The 24,783-nt window shown below is 41.6% G+C and overlaps 3 protein-coding genes across 4 annotated transcripts; all 3 read right to left on the bottom strand.

Moving 5' to 3' along the window:
* Positions 1 to 7,559: 7,559 nt before the first annotated feature.
* Positions 7,560 to 14,763, bottom strand: api5 (apoptosis inhibitor 5). Its single transcript, XM_076089509.1, has 14 exons — positions 14,449 to 14,763; positions 13,179 to 13,340; positions 12,923 to 13,016; positions 12,602 to 12,667; positions 12,288 to 12,439; positions 11,781 to 11,987; positions 11,473 to 11,577; positions 10,776 to 10,865; positions 9,959 to 10,140; positions 9,711 to 9,804; positions 9,548 to 9,604; positions 9,097 to 9,176; positions 8,843 to 8,985; positions 7,560 to 8,205 (listed from the first exon to the last, which is right to left on the bottom strand). The coding sequence occupies exons 1-14, from the start codon at positions 14,518 to 14,520 to the stop codon at positions 8,126 to 8,128; spliced, it is 1,584 nt and encodes a 527-aa protein (XP_075945624.1). The 5' UTR covers positions 14,521 to 14,763; the 3' UTR covers positions 7,560 to 8,125.
* A 155-nt stretch (positions 14,764 to 14,918) lies between these two features.
* Positions 14,919 to 22,192, bottom strand: samm50 (SAMM50 sorting and assembly machinery component). Of its 2 annotated transcripts, none has more exons than XM_076089511.1 (15): positions 22,041 to 22,192; positions 20,787 to 20,897; positions 20,387 to 20,488; positions 20,212 to 20,299; positions 19,965 to 20,071; positions 19,666 to 19,796; positions 19,374 to 19,461; positions 18,831 to 18,959; positions 17,804 to 17,875; positions 17,631 to 17,717; positions 17,227 to 17,297; positions 16,707 to 16,774; positions 16,468 to 16,614; positions 16,085 to 16,226; positions 14,919 to 15,581 (listed from the first exon to the last, which is right to left on the bottom strand). In XM_076089511.1, exons 1-15 carry the CDS (start codon positions 22,059 to 22,061, stop codon positions 15,536 to 15,538), a joined length of 1,410 nt encoding a protein of 469 aa, XP_075945626.1. In that variant the 5' UTR covers positions 22,062 to 22,192; the 3' UTR covers positions 14,919 to 15,535. The 2 variants fall into 2 exon arrangements, with proteins under 2 accessions (XP_075945626.1, XP_075945625.1); XM_076089510.1 differs by having other exon boundaries at positions 16,468 to 16,624; positions 16,708 to 16,774.
* Positions 22,193 to 23,067: 875 nt separating this feature from the next.
* Positions 23,068 to 24,772, bottom strand: LOC142947728 (EF-hand calcium-binding domain-containing protein 10-like). The gene is given in 5 exon segments (XM_076089507.1): positions 23,068 to 23,196; positions 23,304 to 23,394; positions 23,711 to 23,875; positions 24,412 to 24,529; positions 24,531 to 24,772. Coding segments are annotated over 5 exon segments (576 nt in total). The 5' UTR covers positions 24,687 to 24,772; the 3' UTR covers positions 23,068 to 23,150.
* Between the last annotated feature and the right edge of the window lie 11 nt (positions 24,773 to 24,783).

Below are 24,783 nucleotides of genomic sequence, written 5' to 3'. Positions count from 1 at the left end.
GCAACTGTGCAAGTGGTTGAAAGACTCACTGCCCTCAGTGTTTCAGTATCCACCAGGACACAACACTGAATTATATAAAGGAATACGGTGTAAGTGAGAATGCAAATAAATGTTTTTTTCAGAAATTATGACTCTATCTGGAGATTTATAGTTTACTCACATATACATCTCTGTATTTAACTGTTTACTGGTCACACTGTTCTGATAAATATTATTAGCCCTTACCAAATGCTAATAATATGTTGTCAATGTGTTTTCAATGAAGAATCTGAAGCTTCAGAGAAAGAAAGAAAAGTTTTTAGCCTTATTATAATATTATTCTCCTGTCTGTAGCCAGTTTCTACAATAAAGAAACACCGTTTTGTAGAGTTATAGCCTGTTATCTTTAAATGTATGAGCAACATCAATACTTTCTCTTTTAAGTCTAATATAGCTAAGAGACCTGTTGATTTAAAAAATATACCTGCCCCTATCTCCAAGACACAGATCATCATTGATGCATGCACGCATGCTACGAAACACACAAACGTCATATACAGATGTTGGCTACTGGTTTGGAACTTTTCCTATCTGTTTTTTAGACTGGCTCCTTTGAAAAGTTGCCCAACCTACTTTATTCACTGGGTTGCCATTTGTGGGTTTTTTTTCCCAAGCGTGCAGAAAGAAACTGTCTTTATGTGTGATGTCTGGTAGAGAGAAGTAGAAGACAAGAGTGAGGAAGGGAGAAGGAGACACATACAGGGAGGGAGGGAGGGAGGGAGGGAGTGAGGGAGGGAGTGAGGCGAGCAGAGAGGCCGTGACAAAAATACTTCTCCATTAGGACTGAATTAGGCCTTATGATTCATCCTCCTCAATTGAGAAACACATTGCAAATGTCGTAGGATGTTCCATCTCACGTCTGGTAGCCATTTACCACAACGCCTTTCAGGTTTTTGCTGTGACAATTGCACCAAACACACTGACAAAAAAGAAAAAGGGTGTGAGTGCCGTTTGGGAGGAGGAAGTGGAGTGTGCGATCACCAACAGAGAGGAAAGATGCTCGGATAACGCCCAAATACACGAACGTACCACTAACCTGCTCAAGTTGTCGCAAACAAAAGGTGTCAGGTTGAACCGGTGGGCGTCCATCCTGGGTTCAGGCAAATGTCTGGCCTGCTGGAGAGCCTTTCAAGGCGGCTCTGGAGCTGCCGCTGACCTCTGAACCTCTGTGAATTAAGGGGAAAGATGAGTTTTCTCAGAGGAATCTATAAGGGATTCACAATAAATGAGAAAACAATAACTTGTGCTGTTGCAGGTACAAGCTCTGTGGGACTCAAGAGATGTGTGATAGCAGTAGCAGGCGGGGGACCCACATGGGGAGAAATGTATCATAGAAGACGTCATCAGCAGCCATGGAAGTCACGCAGCATTCAAGGGTCAGTGCCAAAGCTGATGACAGAGTTAGAGAGAGAGAGAGAGAGAGAGAGAGAGAGAGAGAGAGAGAGAGATCCAGGGTGTGACTAAGACACTCCGGCCATGGAAAAACAGTGTGCTGTCCTCCGTTCCTCCTCCATAATAACATAAACACACGAGTCAGACAGCCTGTTTTAGCGGAAATGTTGGTCTTGATAACAAAATGAAAATGTCACTCCCTCTATACGGCCTATTGAGCTTCAACCCTCCGCCTTGTCCTCTTTAAAAAAAAAAAAACACATCAATACAATAATAATACCTTCAAAACATTTGCCTTGGGTGTATGTTGCCCCTCCCCCTCCCTTTTTTCCACTTGGATCTCTGCCTGTGTGTATGTGTGTGTTGTATACACACAGGTCCTTTTAATTTGTTTGATGTCCCCCTCCCATCTGCCTTGTGGCTTTCCATTCCGACTCGTAGGCTTCGTCTTTCTAGGAAACAGTGGGTGTTTGGGTCTGATGTTTACTATCGGCCCCTGTGGATGAGGGCAAGCGTGCACACCGAATAGAAGGGATCCTTTGCCAGGGTAATGTTATACGTATTGAACCATCATGACTGAAAAAAGGAACCCTCAGAGAAAGGTATATCAGGATTGTAATGTCTCTTTGTGGATTTTACTTGGTTTCATGTGCGATTTTTGTTTCCTCAAAACCGGCTTAATAAACTGTGGTAACTTAAATCCCTCTACTGTTTGGTTTAAATGTTCCGTTAAAAGAAATAAGTCAAAAATCAAACTAAATCTAAATCAAAGAGAAGCTTGAAAATATAGATTTAAGGTGTAGAACCATTGCCGGGTTTACTACTATGGGACCGTTATTGTTGAGAGTGTGTACAGAGGGATGGCTGGCCAGGTTTTGTTTGAATTTCAAGCCCAGATTAAGGAACCCTGCACCCTCTCCTCCCTCCCCCTATTTATTTTTCCATCTCTCCGGCCTAAATGATGTCAATGGAAGCAGAGCTATAGTGCTATTTATAGAAACCTCACCCCCTCCCCTCTCCACACCACTCTGCACCACACACACAAATACACACACCACTACTTACAAACTCCTCCTACACCCGACACCATCCTCAGCATCACATGCTTGGTTGGGAGCTCTGCTGCACACAATAAACCACCTCAAGAGAAGAATCCGCATGAATCGAGCCGCTGAATATTTATGAACGGCTTTGTCGTGTATGTCGTGTATGTTTGGCATGTACGTCGTGCGCGCGCATGCCCCCCCCCCCCCCCCCCCCCCTCCCCCATCACCCCGGCCCCCCTTTAACGTGTGTGTGTGTGTGTGTGTGTGTTTGCTCTCCATGCCTGGTTATTGTCCGTGCAGCCGTACTTCCCTCTGCAGGAGAGAGAAAAAAAAAGAAAAAAAAAGAAAACCCATTGAGAGGGACAGGGGAGATGCGCGGCCCCGAGCTGCTGCTCTTCATTCACTCATTCCGTGCAGTCATTCATTCATTCATCCATCACCTTCCCACTCACTCATTCATATAAATCTCGTCCCGCAGAGTCTGTGAATGGGATGAATGTGGAAATGCGGGAAGCCACTTGTTCTGTCTATCTGCTGCCGGTATTCCAGGTTGTTTTGGGTTTCTTCTTTTTCTATACAGTTGGAATCACCAACTTGAACTTGTGCGCGTGTAAGTGCTCGTGGGGGGAGGGAGGGGAGGGGGCACAAGAGTACACTGTGTTCCCTGGGTATGAGTTTTGGGAGCTCTATGCATAGACCAAATGACACCCCCTCCTCTCCCTCTTCTCTCTCTCTACGACTCGTTCTGTCTCTTGACATTCACATGTTAGATTACGTAACATAGTTTGGGGGGGGGGGGGGGGGTGGGTGGAGTGGTGGTGGTGCTGAGGGAGGGTGGGGGGTGTTTAAAGTCTCCTTCCATCACAAATAAATGCACGGTTTGCTGCACAAGCATGTTCGACTGAGAAGAACTCACGAGGTCTGTTTTTTTTAGACTGCCTACTATTTCTGAAAGGCGGCCGTGATAAAAATAAACTACCCCCCCTCCCTTCCCAAAATCCATCATCCACCCCCATCCTCTCTTAGATTTAGAAGAGCTGAATTTCAAACCCGTCCTTCATCAACGGAATCGTGTAAATATATAACAGGAGCTGATGCGGCTCTATCGGCAGAGGTTAATGATGATTTCGGGGATCTAACGGAGCAAAACCACGTCCAGAAATCAGTTTCATCGCCGTTTGTGACTTCCTCAATATCTCACTTTAAATGCGATATAAATAATAAAAAAAGCTAATTCTGATCATTTCTGTCTTTGAGAGGCAGAGAATGTACAAATATTTGTAATTGTTCTTGATTGAAGCGCTATCATTGGCATCGTTTCCATGTATGTTGGGACATTTGTGTTTTTGTCGTGCGACAGGAGGAACTGATGTATTTTTTTATAAAACTTGGTATCTATGCATATAATAAACAGCAGCAGAGGGAAGGGCTGGTTGGTGTTTATAGCGACACTGTGTACATCCACAGCGGTCACATGTGCAGCAGCCGCTTCCCTGCACTCCTGCTGAAGTTGACATGTTAACACTCACTGGCTGCTATATTTAGCCCAGCCTCACAGTGCTGTTACTATTCCCAGCATTGTACATGAGGGGGCGGATGGTGCGTTTATACAAAATATAAGATAGAAGAAAAAGTTCCCTTTTCTCAACAGATTTAGTTGTATGCGTAAACTCCGGGTTGTTATCTGCACCCATACCTCGCTCGATAAATCAATGCCTGGACACAACCAGCTGATAATGCTGGATGCAGAACTCAGATGGTGTGTAACTGCCTCGACCTCTGACCTCTGTGTGGAGCAACAAAGCTTTCTTCCCTCTTAGAAGGAATGTTATTAAACTCCATAACTATTTTCGAGACGTCGAAGTCTGGACATACTGGTAACATAACACTAATAAACTCAGACGTTACGCACCATAGTCTAGTGAAAATCAAACGACAATCATCCGTTTCAATCAAAAATGCTGCTCTCAATTGTATGGAATGAATTTGTCAAAAAAGTTTTTGTCAAGCAAAGTTCTCCTCGGATGCATTTTGGGCAAACCCTGTGTTGGTTAAGTGTGATTTCAGCACCACGGACAGTTCCCGTCAGGACTCGTCCACACACAGGTTCAGAACATGGACAGCTCTGAAACATACAGTGCTGTCTACATTTCTGTGGTCCACAAGCTGTTGTCCTTTTACTTCTCCCAACATCGTGTCCTGGACATTGTTGGATAACATCACAGGGTCAAGGACGGATGTAGGGCAGAATTCACAAGAAGCTGGGAAAAGACAGCTGTGGTGCTGAGAAAACGTGCCGCTGCACTTTCACTGGGCAAAAAACTTTCATGTGGTGCCAGTTGTGATTGACTTAAAAGTTGTGCACAATCCAATTAAAAAAAAAAAAAAAAATGGTTGAAACAATGAACATATAGAGACAGTAGCATCTCCTCCTTTCGAGACGGGTACATTTTTGTTGCATATGGGGAATATCAGTTAAGAACCTTACTAATCACTTTTCAATATGAGACTTAGCTTATTCTCATCACTTGGTGTTCAGTAAGGAGAGCTCAGTTCAAAGTATGAAAGTGAGAGGCCTCCAGGAGATCTGTCTGTGCATTACAAGGTGATATAATATGGATCATTTCTCTCCAATAATCTTGATTACAATGTCCAGTGTAACCATCCCAATTTAACAACACTGAAGGAGAACATTTAGCAATCTACTCCAGAGGTTGTGGTGTAAAATTTAGTTGGCCTTTTGTTTCAGTAAAAGCAGGAACTCCAGGTTGAATTTGTGACTACAGCAATAAAGTATTGCAGGCAGTACTTTTGCATACAACTACAATACATTTGCTTGAACTATTACTAAATTCTCCAAAGTTTCACCATCTTATTCAGGACAACAAATCTTGTATTTATGTGGTTGGGGCTGCTGCTGCTGCTGCTGCTGCCCACTCCCCCTCTCCCTCCACCGCTGGATTATTTTCAGCTCCGCCATGAGTGTGTGTGTGTCTCTGTGTGAGTGCGCGCAAACGCATGTGTCAGGCATCTTTGGTTGGCTGGCTGGCTGGTTTGGGAAATACCTGGTCCCGATCAATGAGGATATGGTTCAATCCTGGTCACATACCGCTCCCTACTGTCCTGAAATGAGAACTTGAACTTAAACGACCAGCCTGCAAATCAGTCACGATGAGAGATCAAATTAGGGAACACATATTGCATCAAACTGATGGTACATTTTGAAAGCTTTCTCTCTGTTGCAGCCTTGTTTCATTTGAGCAGTGACCGAGCACAGTACTTGACCAATAAATAGACAAGGCCCCTTATCACTAAATATTCAGGGTCAAGAAATGGAGGGGATGTGATGTGAGGATATTTTCTCTCTTCCTCTTCTCTGCATCGCTCGCCGGGATCGCAGTGTTCCTCCATGTGCCCTAACCCGAGCAGAAATACAAAGAGACAAAAAGACATCATGAAAGCGTTAAGTGACTCGTTGGGTTGGGGATAAAAATAGATCTGGTTGCTCTGCAAGGAAAACCCTGGACTGGATCGCCCTCTAGAGGGGAGACTCTGCAAAGACAAGAGACAGTTCATGGACGGACAAGCGCTTTCGTTTTTATATCTTCTGCAATCAAAATGTGCAGTATTGTTCAACAGTGTTGTAAAGCAACCACCACCTTTATTTCTAATCAATTTATATAATGGATTCATTGTATTTTTGAACTTTTATATGAAATGATACATACTGAGACTAGAAACTACAGGTGAAGAGGGTGCAACATTTTTACCAATAGGCATCTCCATGAAATCTCCTCAGTTGATTACTTACATAAAGATAATAATTTTTTACATTAAGTTTTCTAAAGTGTTATGAATTCCAGTATTTCTCTATTCGGAAATGAAGTATTATCTAAAGCTCATTTTGGGAGATTTAGGAGAAATCTACAGATGCAATTAGACAAAGTGTAGTGAAATAAACACCTACATGTGTATCGTGGATGTTTTCTTTACAGTAGTCTGTTTTTCCATACAGGACTTTCTTAAAAACAATGTCCATCCAACAAATGCTGCATGTTAAACGTCAGACGATAAAACGAGTTTGTGTTTGATCTTCATGCACTTCCTTAATTACATTCAGAAATGTAGCTTATTCTGCAGCTTTTTATATTTGCTTTATATCATGCTGAAGCTGATGTTTCAAATATGATTTACCTTTTGCCGTTTTATCTTCCGCTTGTGCTTTTATGTGAAACTTTTAGAGCTGCCGTCTTCGCATCAACTCCCTCAAATAGACTTTAAATCTCAATGGGAATCACATATAGAATAAAGGGAAAATTATAAAATTAAGTAAATATTAAACTGAATGCAAACTATAAAAAAGTGTGTCTAACGGGCGATTTTTAAGGTGGATCTTGATAGAGCTTGATGTTCATTCACTTCATCAGAATTACACAAAGTTGTTTCGGAATAATAATCAAGATTAGGACTTCGGCGTACAGTTTAAGTTCACTTAACATTAATGAATGTAGAATTGAATGAATTATAGCATACAGTTGTTTGTGTGTCAGAAAATGGGCACATAACAACCAGAGCCTCCAACCTTATTCTGTGTAAAATAAAGTGTGTTCTAAACACAGCAGCAACTATTTATATCTCATTTAATTATTGAGAGCCTGATTCTACCCTTTCCTGCTTCAAAGCCACACATCCACCCCGAGCACAACACACACACACACACACACACGGCTGATGGGAGTGTAGACAGCAGAGAAGGCACATGTGTGCGTGTGTATATTCTAAATGTAGACGCCAGATCGTGAGCTAAAATTACCCTTTCCTCACGCTGCTCTGGTACAGATATGAGAGAGTACAAATAGGGGAAAGACGGCAGGGTGGAAAGGATAAAAGCGAGTGATTGGATCATCAGGACAGAATGGGAGGAGAGGGAAAAGGTTTTAAACATGCAAGTTTTGAATTGTGAAAAAAGAAAACTTAACGCAGCAGAATTGTGTGGCGTTGCATTTTTGTCTCGATACCAGACTAGTTTTCAGCTTAACTACTGCAAACTTCTACAGAAAACAAGTTGAAAAGGACAAAAGGTTCATACTTCCATACAAGTTTATGATAAAAATCCAATGAAACGACATCATTGATTCATACAAAGTAGCATCATCAGCCAATTCAACTTAAGTTCTAATAAAAAAAAAAAGAAAGATTAAATAAAAAGGTAGAAAGAAACGCATTCATCAACATGTTCCAAACAAGAGGATCTTCATCTCTTCCTACAACGATCCGACAAAAATATTTATCAGTTACAACATGGCAGTCTTTTGTTCCACAAAAATACACAGAATAATATTATTAAAAATTAAGGGGGGAAAACATCTAGATTTACGCTAAACTATCGCCGTGGCCAAGAGGATTATGGGGAGTAATTGTAATGACTGAGCCAGTTGTCTGATATCCTAAAGACAGGAAACCAAACCCCCCCCCCCAGAAAACAACACAAAAAACTGGATGTGCGAGTTGGAAAGTGAAAAAGACGTGGAGACCAGTTTAAAAAAAGAGTAGGTGACAAATAGTCCGTCTTGGTGCGGAAAAGATCCTGATGTGATGCAGTTCAACGAGCAACATGTACTGTATATGCGTGCGTTTGTGCGAGTTTCTCAGTAGATTCGGCCTCGGCTCCTGTTGCCTCGGCCTCCGAAGCCTCGTCCCCGGCCGCCCCTGAAGCCGCCGCGCTGCTCTGGAGTAAAAAAAAAAAAGAAAGAAAGAAAACACAGATCAGCATGGAAATATGGTTATGACCCGACCAATGTTGAATTTCTGAGGCAGATACCTTTGTGAGAATTTAAAAATAATGCATATTAGGATTATTATTCAACATTGTGTTTGATAACCATATCGTTAAATCGATTGCTGAGCTAGACAGTTTACAGTCGAAAATAAACTCAGTGCTCTGTCAGCATCTATGTAATAATGACACCGTTTCTAAACGACCTCAAACTTATCTTTGGCATTTCTACACGTCAATTGATTGATACGCATTTGAGAGCTTGTTGTTTGTCTTGTTCTTATAAAATGAGAAGAACTACCTTAATATAGATCATACAGATCTACAATAAAGAAGTGGATTACTCAGCAGGTGTAAGTTGATCATTTTGATTTGAATACATTGAACGGCTGTGAATCCAAGCTGACTGAAGCTGCCGTCCTCCACTAAGGAGCAATCCACAGACTTTTCAGACCAAATGAAATCCTCACTGACACAAATAGTAACCGCAGCTCTATCAAAAACACCCCAATGTGCAGTATATTAAAAAAAAGATGCAACGGCTGCACAACAGTGTTTAAAAAAATTAATGCGCCACAGCGCTCCTCACCATAAGTGAAATTGCCAATGGTTGCGCTGAACTTGCCGCTGGGGGGATTGTAGATCTGCCGCGCGTCCCTCCGGGGCTGAGGAGAGACCTGTTTCTTTATGCCGTCGCCAGTGCCCATCTCCTCACCGGACGGGCGCTTGGGCCTGCACACACACGCACAAGAGAAAAGTAGGTGAGGACCCAATAGGGCAGCAAGGACACACGGACGCTGTGTGTGTAGCTTCCGATGGCTGAATCAGTGGGAGCAGACTTACGCTGCTGCCTCGGCCTTCTGGACGGGTTTCCAGGACAGACTGACTGTGCTCTTGAATGATGGAGGGTTGTGGAAGAGATCCTGGAAAGAAATATAAAAATAGAACTATTGGTTGCAATGCACAGTTGATCTGATGCACTCTGATGAGTTCGTCTGATGCACATAAGTTACCTAAAGTCTACTCTAAAAGTAGAAACCCTGAACATTGTAAAGCAATCCTATGAAACAGTACTTTTAATAAATAACTCCACTGGAACAGTTGTATATTTTTCAAGCATTGCCGACAGTGTCAGAAAGGTTCTGTGTTTACGTCTATGTTGTTGCAGTGGATCTCATTATTATTTGAGGTGTTTCTGCTTCTCTAGATCCATAAATGGTGCGATTGATTCACGTTTTAACATTTTGCTGCTTAGCGTGACGACGACACAAAGTATCGCATGAAAACACCTCACCTTGATGAGGACGTTGATGTTGTTTGTGATCTTGAGGGCCACCACTTTGATCTTATTCTGATGACACAGAGAAGACGGGATAGTCCGTGATGTACACGTCACAGCAGAACTCAAGACAACGGACACGGCTCAGTTTGCATTTATTGTTGACAGCAGTCGTTACCTCGTCTGTCTTCAGAGCATCTCCGGACTTTCCTTGCAGTGCTACTCGCAGCTGTCTGATATAAACCTGCAGGCCTCTGGCAAAATACTGTAACCTGTTGAAACACAAAGCACATTCACTACCGTCTGAAAAGTGTCCGTTTTGGGATAAAATGACCACGGTGAGCTAAGCCACCAAACACACCCGACGTGCTCATCTATGTTACAAGTTCCACTCTACGAGATTTTCTTTGTGTGCCACTCCCTCACCTGATCTTGAAGTCTTTGAGGCTCTCAGCATCCACTTTCTCGATGAGGAAGTCCGGCAGCTTCTTGCCCAGCTGGTGGAAGCCGAAGAGGAGACACTCCACGTAGCTGAACTGCAGTTTGGGCTCCTCGCTTGCCGGGTTCTCTCCATTCTCCGCTTCTTCTGGTGGCACAGGCATGAACTCCTACAGAAACAGGAAAAACATGAGCAGAATAATGTTGTTAGCTTTAATTTATTTTCATTTCAGCTTGGACCATTACAGGGTTTACTGGAACAAAGGGATAGTTTATTGTTCCACCAATATATATTTGAACGTTATTATCCATTACTACCGTGGACCCTGCACTAAAACTACCTCTACAATAAATCATTACAACTAGGGCCATCGTTTTAAGCTCCTCAAGTTGATTACAGTAACCCCTTTGAATTGTATAGATAATATTAACAACTCTGACAGCAGTATTTGTTAAACTGTAGGCTTTTAAAAGGGAAGGTTGTTGGTTCAAATACAGAGACCAGATGGGACAATCTGACTAAGTAAAATGAGTAAGTCAAGTTCTTGAATGTCCCACCAACTGCTATTAAATTATCCCTCGCCAGAAAATGAATCCTCAGTTGGCCAGGGGCCCACAGTGAGAGGATGCACAACAACGTCAATGTAAAGCGGGAAAAGCTAAAAAAAAAAAAAAAAAAAAAAAAGAGCAGTAGAATCTCAAAATAAAATCGATGGGGACAACTGCCGATGTGTACTTTGATTTGTAAGTGTGTTTCCACTTGTATTCCTCCAGCTCCAAAAACAACAGGCCAATCAGTTCTCACCAGCAGCTTGGTAAACAGCATGTTGAGGTTGGGCTCCAGCTTCTCCATGTCTCCACAGTACGGACTCATCTCAGCCAGCAGCTTCAGCACCTACACACACACACACACACACCGCTTAGCAGATCCCCTCACACAGTGTAATGTGCATTGCTAATGAGAAAACAGTGTTGCGTGGTGCAGACTAATGACCCATTAACAACATGCAGTTGGCTGACACCTCTGACAGGTGGCTGCCACGCTGACTTTGTTTACTACTACAGCCGCTCACCAAATGTCAGACATTAGGAGCATCGACCTCACACCGGCGGCCATATTCATCTTGCTGTTATTTAACACATAAACAAAAGATTCTCCTGGATAGTTTAACAACCATATAGGTTTATGCTATGACCTCCGGTTTTAATCATTTTAACTTTGTTTCGTTTTGCCACAGCAGGCGGGTCTAAACACTACACTACCCATGAGCCTTGGCAAGTATAAGGCATGGAGAACGGGCCGGTAGAATTAAAAACGCTTTGTCGTTATAGTTGAGAATAAACCACTGCGCATAGCTGCTGAATTCACCCACAATTGAACAAAATTATAAAAGTGAACCGATTTAAGCTGCAGATGTGAACAACACTCAATAGTTAATATCACTTAAGAACCATGGGAATTTATGAATACTTTTAGATCAATAAATACATAAAGAACTCACCTCCAACTGAATGTCCAGCTCAGCCACAGGACTTGTCAGAGCACTGAGGTTGGGCAGGACGTGTTCACAGAAGTAAGTTACAAAACGTGTGGAATGGACATTTTTCTACAAGACAAGAGAAAACTATGATTAATTCACACTTTAATTACAGTAAACCTACCATAAAAAACACCAATGCTTAGATGAATACATGTAAAAACAGACAATATGCACTGTGTGCAGCAACGACTGGTCGATTAATTGATTATTCAATCAACAGAAAATGAATGATCAGTTATTTTGATTATTCATGCACTGGTTGTACTCACAGAGAAGAGGGGCAGGGCTTGACGTGTGCACTGCAGCAGGCGGTCAACAGTGTCCGGGTCAGCCGGGTTGAGGGCCTGTTCTAGGAAAGCCTGCTCCACCACCAGCTCCACCAGCTGCTGCCGCCCGTTCACAGTCTGCAGCACCCGCAGGCCCGACACCACACGCATCAACAGCACAAACTCCTCTCCAGTCACATCCTCCAGAACCTACGGAGGAGACATGAAACCCGTAATCAACGCGCGCTCTTGTCGGTCATTGTTTGAACTACAACATTATTAAAATGGTAACTAACCCCATGGCCTTTAAGTCAGTCAATCATAATAATCATTTTACTATACATATAGTCCAGCCCTATATCTATATATCTATATATATATATGGTCCAGCCCTACCTGATTCCAGACCATCATAAGGTGTGATGTAGTACCATTGTTACACTTATTCAGAAATAAAGCACTCATCTGTGACCATAGATCACTAATCAATAGTACACTCGATATGTTCACCTTCTTTGTCTCTGCAAAGACATAATCCTCCATCTCCTTTGTCATGACGTCCTCTGGGAGGGTCTTCAGTTTGGTTGACAGAAACTTGATGGCCCTTTCCCGCACGATGTCCTCTCCTTGCAGGATCTGAGAGAAGAGGCCTCCGAGAGTACCTGAGCGATAAAAGACGTATACGTTACATGTTTGAAAGGATGGACCATGGACAGTTACTTATACATTCATTTTTCACAGGGTCCTCTTTCAGCACAGCTCTGAAGTGGGTTGAATTATTGAAGAGCAGTATTTTGGCTGAGCGGGGGGGACGCAACGCTTACCCTTAGCGTCTATCTTGAAGATAGAAACAAGTGCTCCATTCACTTGGTTGAACTCTGGTGTATCATCTGAAAGCAAAAAAAATACAGATTTCTAACATTTGCAAAATCAAGAGAACAATTTACTGTTAAGACTGACAAGACAATCTGATATCCAAGTTATTATACAGACTGAAAAACAGATTATGATATTCAAAATGGATCACAATAGCAGTGCAAGTAAACGACATGGCTGTATGGCCAGCGAGGTCATTTGTAAAAACAAATAGAATACCCAAAAGGATACCGAAGTCTCTTAAATGTTTAGCTTGAAGCATCCAATACCTGTCTGAAGGAGCTGGGTGAGAATATCTGCAACTCTGAGGATGTTCTCGCCAGTTGCAAACCTCGGAAGCTCCTTGATGGCCTGCCGTCGGATCTGGACAAATACACACAGAGGGGATTGAGCCCATTTAGACCGTTTCTGTTGTCATGTTTATAAATGTAGGAGGAAACCCCAAATCAACAAACACATCGAGCCTGCAATTAGAACTGCAAGTTCATCCGATTCCCATACACAGCTGTGTCCTTCAATGCTCACCGACACATCCTCGTCTTCACAAAGATCAAGCTGGGCATTGATGGCCGAGTCGGCCAGTTCCGGAAAGCTGCTGAAGAACTTGGGGATAAACTGTGCCGCCAGGCGCTTCTCCTTCGGGCCACCCTTCACGCCATCCAAGATTACTTGGTAGGCATCTTTGTGCTGCAGAAAGAAGAAATAGTACATCAATAAACCACATTAGAAAACAATTCATACCAAAGCTCACAGTATAATATGATGTAGGTTCCAGATTTAAAGTGACTTTGGTCCAAGGCTCACTGGAGCAACATACAGCTGAACCTTTTTAACAGTGGGTTTCTTGGGACATTGAGTTAGTCATGCTCAGCTCTATGTACATTTGCTACCGTGAGGTGGGACTGCTATGAAGCAGTCTGTGTGAGGGCAGAAATGGGGACATAGAAAGGTAATTTTAGCCTGTGAAAACAGTTGTATGATGTTCCACGTAATTCTGGGAAAGCTTTCTTAGGTCTGAGGAAATAACTGGGTGACTACAAACTGATAATAGGAGCATTACAAACTGGGGGTGTGAAGTTTTAAAGAGACCCACCATGCTATGGCTCTGCAGCATTGACTTTGACCAGTTTTAGTAGGTCCTCTAACACTACACCTCTTTAACTGACAGGCTGGTAACATCTGTGTGCTTAACGTTAATTTAATCTCAAAAGGAAAATGGAGGAGGTGCCTTTAAATTTAGGTTGCATGTGGACTGGGTAGTTTCAGATTTGAGTTAGTCCCAAAATAAACAATTAAACCTGCTGTGCCTCTGTTATACAGGGAGTAACCCAAACTTGCAGAACTGGCTAAAAACTTGGTCACTCAACTGCAAACTATGTGCCATACATTTAAGCTTAGATTTGATAATTTACAACCAAATGCGTCGAAAAACAGGTCAAACAGTTCCCATCAACGTCCAGTGAAACATTATCTTGAATGATAAGTAATGCGGTGAATTTCAGTCAACATTAGTTGAATTGAGTTGCCCTTAAATCGGTTCACCGTTGATGAAAATGTGTTTGTTCGTAGGTAAATCACCGTTTAGAGGACTTAAAAGTTATTTTAATCGAGTTTGTACCACCAAGGGTCGCTATGGAGAGGCCCTTAACATTAGCACGGACACTGCGTTAGCATGCTAGCAGTTAGCCTAGCAGGCTCACAACAATGTTACGTAGCTCACAACAAAGTTAACGACTGCGGACGTGGAATAAGGTGCCGTTATATGTTGTAAAATAAACACGGTCGCCTAATTTACCTGACTGAGGTCGTCCTTAGCATCAGCAAGGACCCCGTAGCTCCGATAGAGATCCTCAATAGTGACCGCCATCAGCGTGCGTCCGGGTGCCTGCCGCTCACAGATAAGACCGCCGATAAAAGAGAGCTCTTCTCTGCTCTGTTTCAAAAGACTTTAGCACAAACAACGCAGTATTATCGGGATATGTGTTCTTCGAAAAAGTCGCCGGGGAGAAATTTCGAGAATCCTCTGAATGAACACCCCACAACGGTTCGTCTTCCCGCAATCGCTGGTGTGCAGGCTAAAACGCTACGGAACAATAACTTGAGCGCATGCGCAGGTGTAGCCAATCGGGTGGAGACTCACAGCACATGTGACCAGTAGAGTGCGCCGAACAGATGCGCAGTAAAACCGCTTACCGTAGGTCACCGAAATGATCAAATCAGATGGCTCTGGTTCAAATGACAAGTAAACGGATGAATAAATTAGGCTTATAGCGACAGAAATCCCTTTATTTTATTTCATGTATTATGTTCAAATCTTTGACATTTATACTTTTCTAAATTGTATAATACGTCATACTTTTTATGTTTTCTATTGTACATTTTTCCATTTATATCATATCTCTTGACTTTTGCACTGTATTTTTGGTTATGCATCAAAACACCAAGACACATTTCTTGTATGTGCAAACCTACTTGGTAATAAAACTGTTTCCGTTGTCAACAATGTCTCAAAACCTCAGTGAGACCAATCTCTATATTCAGAGCTTTGCTCATCATGCAATAGTGTTCACTGATGTTTTTGAACGTATAAGACTGACAACTACATGTCATTCATCTTGTGGCAGACTCGGGTTCGTTCACTTGTTATTTTCTATGTGAAACAGTAATGTGACCTGAGTAAAATCGGACTAAGAGCCCTTTATTTGACTTCTGACAATAAATGATAAAAAAGGATACATCATAATGGACAGTCAGTGCAAACACTTTTACCGAACTAATGAGTTGCAACGATTCTGTACAAGCAATTTCCTCATCCAATAAAATGTTTCTGGCATAAAATTAAATTGAAACACAAGGAAGTTCCAGATCCAAGAACTGTGGTTTCACAGGAACCGGATTCCTGCTCCAAACTGGACCCCGTCACATATCCTGCAAGGAACGGAGAAAATAAGTTGAAGTCAATGTCAAAGCAAACCAAGAATCTGATAATTTCCAGTGCATGTTAACTATGCATGGAACATGGAGATAGAGCGGGTCAGCCTTTGACTACAAGATTGTTGGTTCGATCCCCAGCTCGTCCTGTTCGCGTGTCCATGAGGGAGACACTGAACAGCAGCCTCCTGCTCCTAATGCTCCTTTGAGCAGACACAATAACAAACACACCAGATCAAGGGAAAGGTAAAGAAAAACGTTCACCTTAAAGTGTATTTCACCCATGTAGACAAATGTTTACATGTGTGACACCACCTGAGATGATGAGACCCTCCTGCTCAGACAGTTTCAGTTTGATTGTTTTGTTTACTCTGGTCTTTTTTTAAGTTATTCATTCATTGTCTGTTTGCAGGGATGCTAATGGAGTTTACTTAGTGAGCCTAGAGTGTCCTTAAAGTAAATCAACTTAACCTAAAACTAGCTAACCCAACCAGTCCTACCTGTCTCCACTCTGGACTCCCATGGGAATGCAGTAATTCAGCTCCAGTCTGGCAATGTTCCCCAAACGCAGCACAATGCCGAGTCCGTATGACCAACGGATGCATTCTGCAAGTTTCTTCAAATGTGCTTGTGGCCCCTCACCTGAGTAAAAACAAACATATAACCCCAATCAACAGAAAATATATTGGGTATCTGCAAAATCTGGCATCAATATTTTGAGCTCTTCTTCGCCCGATCAAGAGCCAACTCTGTCCAAACCTGAACTACATAAGATAACAATTCAACCCAGTGACCCAATCCTTCCTAACAGAATTCTGGTCCATGAAACAATGAACCTTCAACAGTAATTACAGAGGTGCTTGCTCTGTTTCCAACTACTCACCATAGTTGAGGTTACAAAGGTTTCCGGCGTTGAGGAAGAAGTGTGTTCTGAAGAGGTCACCAAAGCCCCCCCTGCCTGGTCTGAAGGGTAGAGGGGTGTAGAGGTGGAGGCCTCCAGCCCAGTAGCCCTCTCCTCCCAGGTAGTCGCCTGCCATATCAGTAATTCAAGCACACAACCTTTCAATTAACCATCAAACTTCAGCCTGGTTACAGAGCAACTCAGCCAAGTTAATGTCTCACCTTCACTCTGTGGGCCCATACTGTACATACTGAATCCCCTGATGCTGGTGGGGCCACCTAGATAGAACCTAGCAGGTCGACAAAGACACAGAAAACATACAACATGTAATGTCAGCTTTCCATGAAAACAGAAAGAACCGTTCAGTTAATTAAGTTTTTCTGTTGAATTTAGTTAGCATCAAAATTGTACTCCCTCTGAGAGTCATAACTCAGTCGAATCTGAACATGATACACATATTTTTAAAATTAATGTGACTTACATTTTTCAAGGAAAAATATCTGCAATGTCCATTGCAAATAAACATATATAATCCACTTAGAAATCTTCATTATCACAGTAATCCAGAGATGGTTGTCTGGACATGCATGTGTTCATTGCAAACAGGAACTGCCGATAATCCAGCATACATTCATTGGTGCCAACTTGCTAAAATGGCTTAAGTTGTCTGGAGTGTCGAGACTTCAAAATCCCTTGGCCTTGTTGTTGAGGGTAAAAGGGTGGTGCATTGTATTTCTGTACCTGTCTGCTATGCTTGTTGGCTTGTCACCAATGGGTAGGAGCACACCGCCCCACAATGAGGCAGAAAGGACCTGGAGGAGAGAGTCAAAGGGGTTAGTATAGTGCACAGAACCTAAATTCTTGACTAGAACCTTGTACTTTGGCCCAGTAAAACTGCTTTAAGTTAAACTGCAATAAAGGTAGGGTTAGTAATCTACTTCAAAAACATTTTTATTATCTTTGTTGAAACTCTTACTACATCCCGACAGAAATCAACAAATCAAATGCTCTGGTATCTGTGGCTGTGTCAGGACTGTAATAAGAATATACTCTTGCTAGTCTCTCAAGAATACCAACCCTAGCTTTAAGAGTCTTTAGCTCAGATAATTTGCTAAATGGCTGAAAGGTCAAATCTAGAATCTCACCGAGTCCCAGAAGAGAGTTTTGTTGAGCTGTATCTCAAAGTCCTCCTTCAGGAAGCTGGCGTCTCCCCCAGTGTAACCAGCAAGTTCCTACACAACCACAACACAACACGTCAGTGAAATTGTTGTTTATATAGGAATTGAAAAAAGCTCTGGCTTAGTGTTAAACAACAAACCTGATGGATCTTCAACAGGCCACCTTTCCTGGGAAGAATGGAGGAGCTTCTGGTGTCGATGACCATCGAGTGCTGGAAAACACGACACCGTCAGAAAACGTGCTAAAAACTGGTTTAGTACTACAGCGTCTTTTTGGATATTCAAGTTTACATTTTGGCCTGTAACTTTGGCATCTTAAATTTCAAAAATATTTTTTTTCCTGGATTCTGTGGGTCCACACGTATCTATCCACATAAACTACGCCCATTTGTATCCATATTGTATTTCCGCCATTTTGAATCGTGTCAAAATCTGGCTGTTTTTTTCGCTACCCCTCCTACAAATTTTGAGCGATCGCTCAAGACCAAGCCGGAAAAAGTTATTTTTCATTTTTTCGATGTTCAATACAGTTTTGCTATAGCTGGCCCTCAAATGTAGATCAAATGCTGTAAGCAGGGCTCGTATTACATAACATTTTGAATGATAATGACAAATTTGGTGCCATTTGGCGAATAGGTTGCACTGTAGCAGTATAATCTACAAAGCAAGGATATCTCAAGAACAGTTAATTCAATCTACTTTTAATATTAATAAACAAGTGAAAAGTGCTCAGTGCATCAGCGGGGGCGGAGCTTCGGGGGTCTACAGACAAAGTCAAACATGTCTTCCGCTGCGGGCCTTTACAGGCCGTGGCTCATTGACTGCGGTTCAGTTTTGCTGCTGGATGCTATTAATTACAACCAAACTCTTCTTCACTTCCCTGGAATCAATTAGCGACGAGCGGTTCTTGACAACCCTGCAAAGAACGTCCAGGGGCCAAGCAATCGGCCCCCTCCAAATGAGAACTGCACTCGTCAGAGGGAATCCACCATTCACTACCCTCCACATCATTTTATTGGAATGTGTTGTGAGCAAATTTTTGAAAACCCTAGCTGAAGCACTGAACAACAGCTTTGCCATTAATTCTCTGACAGCAGACTTCATGAAACCCCACAGCTGTTTCAAAGCCCACAGTAAAATATTCAATGTAAAATATGAGACGAATACCGAAAGTGAGGACTTGAGGGAATGGCCGCTCTCCTCCCGGACGGCAAACGAGGCAGTGCGAGCCAGACAGCCCAGCTCTCTCCACACTCCCTCCCACTTCAGGGTTTGGTTGGTCTTCCACACGGGGAACTGTGGGTGGTAAATTGGTAATAAGACACCGGTTTATTACTTTTATTTGTACAGATTTTAGGCACTCGTGTCTCCTTAAAACATAGGAAAAATAATGGCTCTGTGAAAGGCTTATCTTGGTAGACCTCTGTCATCGTCCATCCATACGTGATACGTTTATGTGAGGGCAATACAATTAGTCAAAAACAACGTTTTTTGGTTTCTAGGGAATAAAACTCAAACTCAGAACTGGACTTTGTGGTCCCAAACAGAACATTTTGATGCCTTCTATTGTGACAATCTTCAGCTCATTTTGTTTAGATACAACCTAAATGTGTTAATTCACTTCGTCGATGTGCACAACGGCAAGAGATTTTTTTAACTGCACAAAATGATAAATAGAAAATAGGCACATAAATATAAACAAGTATTTACGCTCAATTCTCCAGAGACGCCTCGATCCGTCTCCCTCACAGAACTCCACGGAAACTGACCCGTTACTTTGTACACGTTGAGTAAGATACTGAAAGGGAAACAAAGAAGAGAGGAAATGTCAATACCCTGCTCGGATTCCCTTGTGATCATCAAACATACCCATCTATAGTTACTGCATAGATTACTCGGACACGACTCCAGGAGACCACCATGCTTACCTGAACTGCACACCGTGTATTAAGGTGATTAGACCTAAAAACAAGTGTGTTTTATGAAGCTGTTCATGTCTTACTTGCGTTCAAAGTTTCCTGGCTGGGGTTTGAAGAAAGACAGGCCGTAGGATGTTTCTTTGGTGCCGTAGGAGAACTGGAAGGTCATTTTCTCCGCCCGACCTAATGCATTGGGTAACTTCAGGCCCAGTACCTGAAAAATAAAGCGGGAGAGATGATCAGGGAAACGAAAGCTGAAGTCAACATTGGAAATAATCTTAGTTAAGTCAGTGTATTGTAGCCAAGACACTATGATTTGGATCCAAGTCAGTCTGTGGCCTTTCAGAAAGCAGACGGTGACATGAGTCTTCGCAGCGCTCACCATGCTTCCCTCGTTGTTTCCAACCATGGTGTTGTAGCTGCCCGTCATCCGTCTCAGCTCGGTGACTTCAAACGTCACATCGAGGCCGTTGGGAAGAGCGTCTTCACCTGAAGAGAGAGGAAAACAATGAGTCAGATGATGTATGTACAGCCCAGTTCCACTGTTTAACACAGAAGATGAATCATTAGAAATGTACTTTTATTTGAAAAGTGCATCTGCCATAAGGCCTCGGAGTGATAGCCAGTACCTCGGGAAGTGTCGATAACAACTTCTACTTTTCTGAAGATACCGAGACGCAGCAGCTTCTGTCGGGCTTCGTGGGACTTTCGCATCACCTGCACAACAAATGGAATGTTTTGATGCACTCAAAAGCATAAATTGGAAAAGTATTGATCAGTACAGCTGTATCAACATGCGCCTACATCAATCAAGTTCTTTGCCCGGAAAACTTCTGCGATTTCATAAGTCAGCAGGTCCTCCTTGGTTCTTCCGAGCCCATCTATGTGCACCTGTTGAACTACGACCTGTAGAACAGAACAAACAGAATTAGGAATATTTACCTAAAACAAACAAACAAAAACCAAATATTAAAATGCTGTTTCTCCCTTCTATAGCATGTCTACTAAAGCTGCAGTTTGCCTGCATTTCAGGTTGTTGTTTTAGATTTATTGTTTCACTTCTTTCATTTACAGCTCGTGGGATGGATGCGAGGCAAACAATCCCAAACTCCTCTGCTAGCAGAGCACAAACAAAGCGTGGAGACAGGCCTCACAACGTGAGAGTGCACAGTTTAATTACTGCCTGGAACAAAACAAATCTTACATTCTTGTTCTCAAGAACTTCTTGCTTTGGCTCGTGCTCAATCTCCGGAGCCTCGATGTCGTCAGGTTGAACTCCGAGCTCTGGCCCTCGCATGGGCAGAGGGTCCAGGCTCTGCAACACAAAATAAGAGGGAGTGTGTTATACGTTTGACCAATACGGAGAGGAGTTTACATTCCACAATTACACTATATTACACATGTTGGGAGTGCCAAGTATTCTCCACAACAATGAAGTGCCCAGCAGCAGAGTCGGGCTGCAACGGTTATTTTTTACTATTATTTTCTTGATTATTTGATGAATCACTTGTATGTCCATCACATTTTCAAATGTCTTGTTTACTGTTCAATATAAAACAGAAAAAAGCAGCAAATCAGCACACTGGAGAAGCTGGAGCAAGAGAATTACATTTTTGCTTAGAAACAGTATTGATGAGGTGAAAATAATTAATTGATGAACAAAATAGTTGCGACTAGTTTGTCAATTGACTAATTAATTGATTAAGCGATTCCTTGTTCCCAAGCTAAACCACACCACAATGCAGTGAGATATAATTTCCATAAAATATAATTAAATCGATTAATAAAAATGCATACATTGGACATTTTTGGCCATTGTTGGTGACACATCCATTTTATTATAAAGTATGCAATAGAAGAATAGGAAATGTTGCATGTGTGCCCAGACAAAAAAATAAATACAGGAAAATTAACGAATTAAAAAATGATTATGAGCATGACAAATTAACAGAAGAGTGAAAATAATTCAAAAATATTTTTTGTTTTAATACCAGATTTATTTACCAAGTAACAGGAGGTTTAAGTACAAAGCGTTATATTTCCCTTTAAACTCTTTAATCATAAAACTAACAATAATACTTATTGATGTATTGTATTTTGGACTACTCTTGGCCCTAGCTACAGTCCTACAAGATGTATTGAGAAGAATAACGGCGTAAACAACACCAAGTGTGTAGCAGAGTGTGCAGGCTGCAGCCACGAGCATCTCGGTCAATGATTTATATCTAAATACACTCAGCAGAGCATTCACGTTTAATGGAGTCAAAAACTAACTAGCAGCGAATTGACAGAGTGTCTTCTTGTCACAAAGATGAAAGCCTGAGCCTTGTAGGACCATGTTGAATGTGCAGTGTGGGCCTCTTTCTCTCTGCACAGCAGCCGCCCTGTCAGATAACTCACTGAACACACGGAGAGGTTAGTTAGTCTTAGCTAACGCGTTCACCGGGCGGTTCCTTACCCTGGCATGGACGGTGCCCATGCTGAGCTCCGCAGGGCGCGGTCCCGGTAAAACACGGACAAAGCGTTAAAAGACCGACAAATTTAACCTACAAGTTACCGGAGGAAAGTCGACGAGGCTCCGTTGAAGGAGGCGGCCATGTCACTTCCTGACCACGCCCCTCTGCTGCTGCGCATTCAACACAGCGACGCTGCAAAATGTAAATAATGGATAAATAATGATAATAACATTTTCTAAAAAAGAAAAATGTATACTACCATAATATTTTCACTACTGTTTTATTTGTTATGTTGTATCAAATTATAAAATATTATACTGTATTATTATTTAATGTATTACCAATAAATACAAATAATTCTAATCATATTACTAATAATGGCAATAATAATAATAATACTATAAAAACAACAGCCTAAAATCAAATCAAATTAAAAGCTTTTTCCTTTTCTTTTCAGATAGAGATCATGCTTGCCAGAGATCACGTCATATTTTCTAAATGTATCCGCCTGTATCCGTAAACGTATTTAACTAAAACGAAATTGAGTTTACATTTGTGTTTTTATAAAAGGCTTTCATATAATGGAGGATACATACACAAATCACTCCCAACTTTCTGTTGACATCTATGTAGGTTGGATGGTGAGATGGATTTATTACTACACAGTATACATTAAGTTAGTTATTTTACACGAGTATTCATTATCATTATTATGAACTGTATTCATTATCCGGTTTTAGGAAAGGTTATGCTGAGGAGCAAACCAAAGTATCATCCTGTTTGGTGAAAACATGCATTATGAAATATATCTTCAACGTATGAGACCTTGTTAGACTGACCAGTGGTGTGAATTTAAACCACTGGGAAAGAATTTTGTTTTATTTCGATATCAGAGTAGAGAGGGAAAATAGAAATTCCCCAAAAATATAAAACTGTAGTAAAAAGGCTGGTAAATGAAAATTACCAAAATCAGAAAACACATTAGCAGTTTAATAGAAAATGTGTTTAATCTACAAGACACAGCTCCACATAAAGACCCAATGGCAACATCCAAACGCATATCAATATCATAATAAATAACACATCAGCTGAAGGGAACATCAAACAGAAGTTCACAGTTGTTCATATGTTGCTGAGCATCTCTTCAGGCCTTCAACCCTGTAACAACACAATGAGACAAAACGATCTTCATAACATGGTGAATTTTAAAACGCTGTTGAATATTGTGTTTGTACCGCTGTTCAGATTGTACAGGGTGCTCTTACGCTTCTGTTTTGAAGGTCTCGTGGGATATTCTGTCTTCATTGACACCTTCGGGGCATTCGTTAATATCTTTGATGCCCAGCGTGGTCAGAGCTGTGAGGAAAGGAGACTCTGTTAGTAGTTGTTTTAGTCCAAAGTGTCATTATTAATTATTTGATGATATTATATTTTGCTGTATGAAGCAATAATTGGGTGAATTAAAACTACCTTTATGTGATGTATAAATAAATAGGCAATCACTATTGTTTCTAAAACAGAAAGACTGAATGAATACCTGACAAATGCATGAAAATATTGTTTATCCTTTTCATGAGTGAGCTTAGAATTTTGTTGCTGATATTAATACATATCACATATTTAATCATATTGAAAGTGAAAGCCTAATATACTGTCCATGTCCCGTGCTCACCCTGCTTGTATTGGGCCAAAGTGATGTATTTTTGATTAGCGGGGTCCAGTATCCCAAAGACTGCATCCAGGTTGGCTTTGTTGAACAGATTGGGCCCTTTTGTACCGTTATGCTGAGCAATCTTCAGCTGCTCCAGCTGCTCAACAAGAAACTCTCTGGGTTTCTCTGAACGAAAGAATACATCACAATTAATCACTGATATGAATGTTTCTGGTAATTAAAGTTAAATCATTGAACACTTACAGGAAAAATATATGGAGCAACAATTTCAAAATTAATAAAATGACATAGAACAATTACTAGTTAACATACGACAATGCACTTAGACAATATCAACACTTGGGTTCAAGTACATTTGTGTTGTGCTAACAGTTGTAAGAAAAAGACAATGTTTTTTATGCAATTGTGTCGTTTTTAAAACCACATTCAGGTTACTACAGGCAATAATAACCTATAACGTTATGTATCTCATGATGTATATTTATTTCAGTGTATTAGCTAACCCTGTTTCCATTCTTTCCATCTAGCAACAGAAGTCCTGATCCAGTTAAATAAGGTATAGCCTATAGCTTAAAGAGTGACATGACAGGCTACAACCAAACACGTGTTATGGTCTTTTCATTAGCCTGCCCAGAGCACGTGTGTTATAAATGGAGTTAGCTAGCTAAAGAAACGAGAGGCTGTTGGCTTGTTGCTCTAACCGGGTCTGTAAAAGAAGAGCATGCTGGTCAGGTTCTCCATGAGTTCTGGTATTTTGTGTTTCTTCAGATAATCAGCGGCGTCTTGCTCTCTCTGAGTCGCCATCTTTTCCACTTCACTTGTGTTTACACTTGTTGCTATGATACGCCAACATCCAACCGCGCGCACTCACGCACACACGTTCGTGATTGTTTATACTTGTGAGGTCCCTCAATGCTATGACACATCCAGGCAGACTATAATAAAGTAAAATTACACACAACGTGATAGTTTTCATTTTAATTATGTATTTTTCATTACTGATGTTCCTCTGTGATGTTTTGAGGTTGCTTCTTGTGTCTGACCAGCAGTCCAAGACCCCAAAATATGAAATT

This window comes from Anarhichas minor, unplaced genomic scaffold (assembly GCF_050575085.1).
Source record: "Anarhichas minor isolate MPS153535 unplaced genomic scaffold, ASM5057508v1 ptg000011l, whole genome shotgun sequence".
Taxonomy (NCBI): Eukaryota; Metazoa; Chordata; class Actinopteri; order Perciformes; family Anarhichadidae; genus Anarhichas; species Anarhichas minor.
The sequence above is the reverse complement of the archived record's forward strand: the minus strand, read 5'-3'. Positions and strand labels throughout refer to the sequence as shown.

Excerpts from the sequence above, each read along its gene's own strand:
- api5 (XM_076089509.1), bottom strand. The coding sequence starts at position 14,520 with ATGGCGGTCACTATTGAGGATCTCTATCGGAGCTACGGGGTCCTTGCT. Across the intron at positions 12,668-12,922 it reads CACCCAGCTCCTTCAGACAG|ATGATACACCAGAGTTCAAC; the intron begins GTATTGGATGCT and ends TTTTGCTTTCAG. Across the intron at positions 9,605-9,710 it reads ATGCTCTGAAGACAGACGAG|AATAAGATCAAAGTGGTGGC; the intron begins GTAACGACTGCT and ends CTGTGTCATCAG.
- samm50 (XM_076089510.1), bottom strand. The coding sequence starts at position 22,061 with ATGGGCACCGTCCATGCCAGG. Across the intron at positions 17,876-18,830 it reads CCCTCAAGTCCTCACTTTCG|CACTCGATGGTCATCGACAC; the intron begins GTATTCGTCTCA and ends CGTGTTTTCCAG. Across the intron at positions 16,775-17,226 it reads CCAACAAGCATAGCAGACAG|GTTCTATCTAGGTGGCCCCA; the intron begins GTACAGAAATAC and ends TCGACCTGCTAG.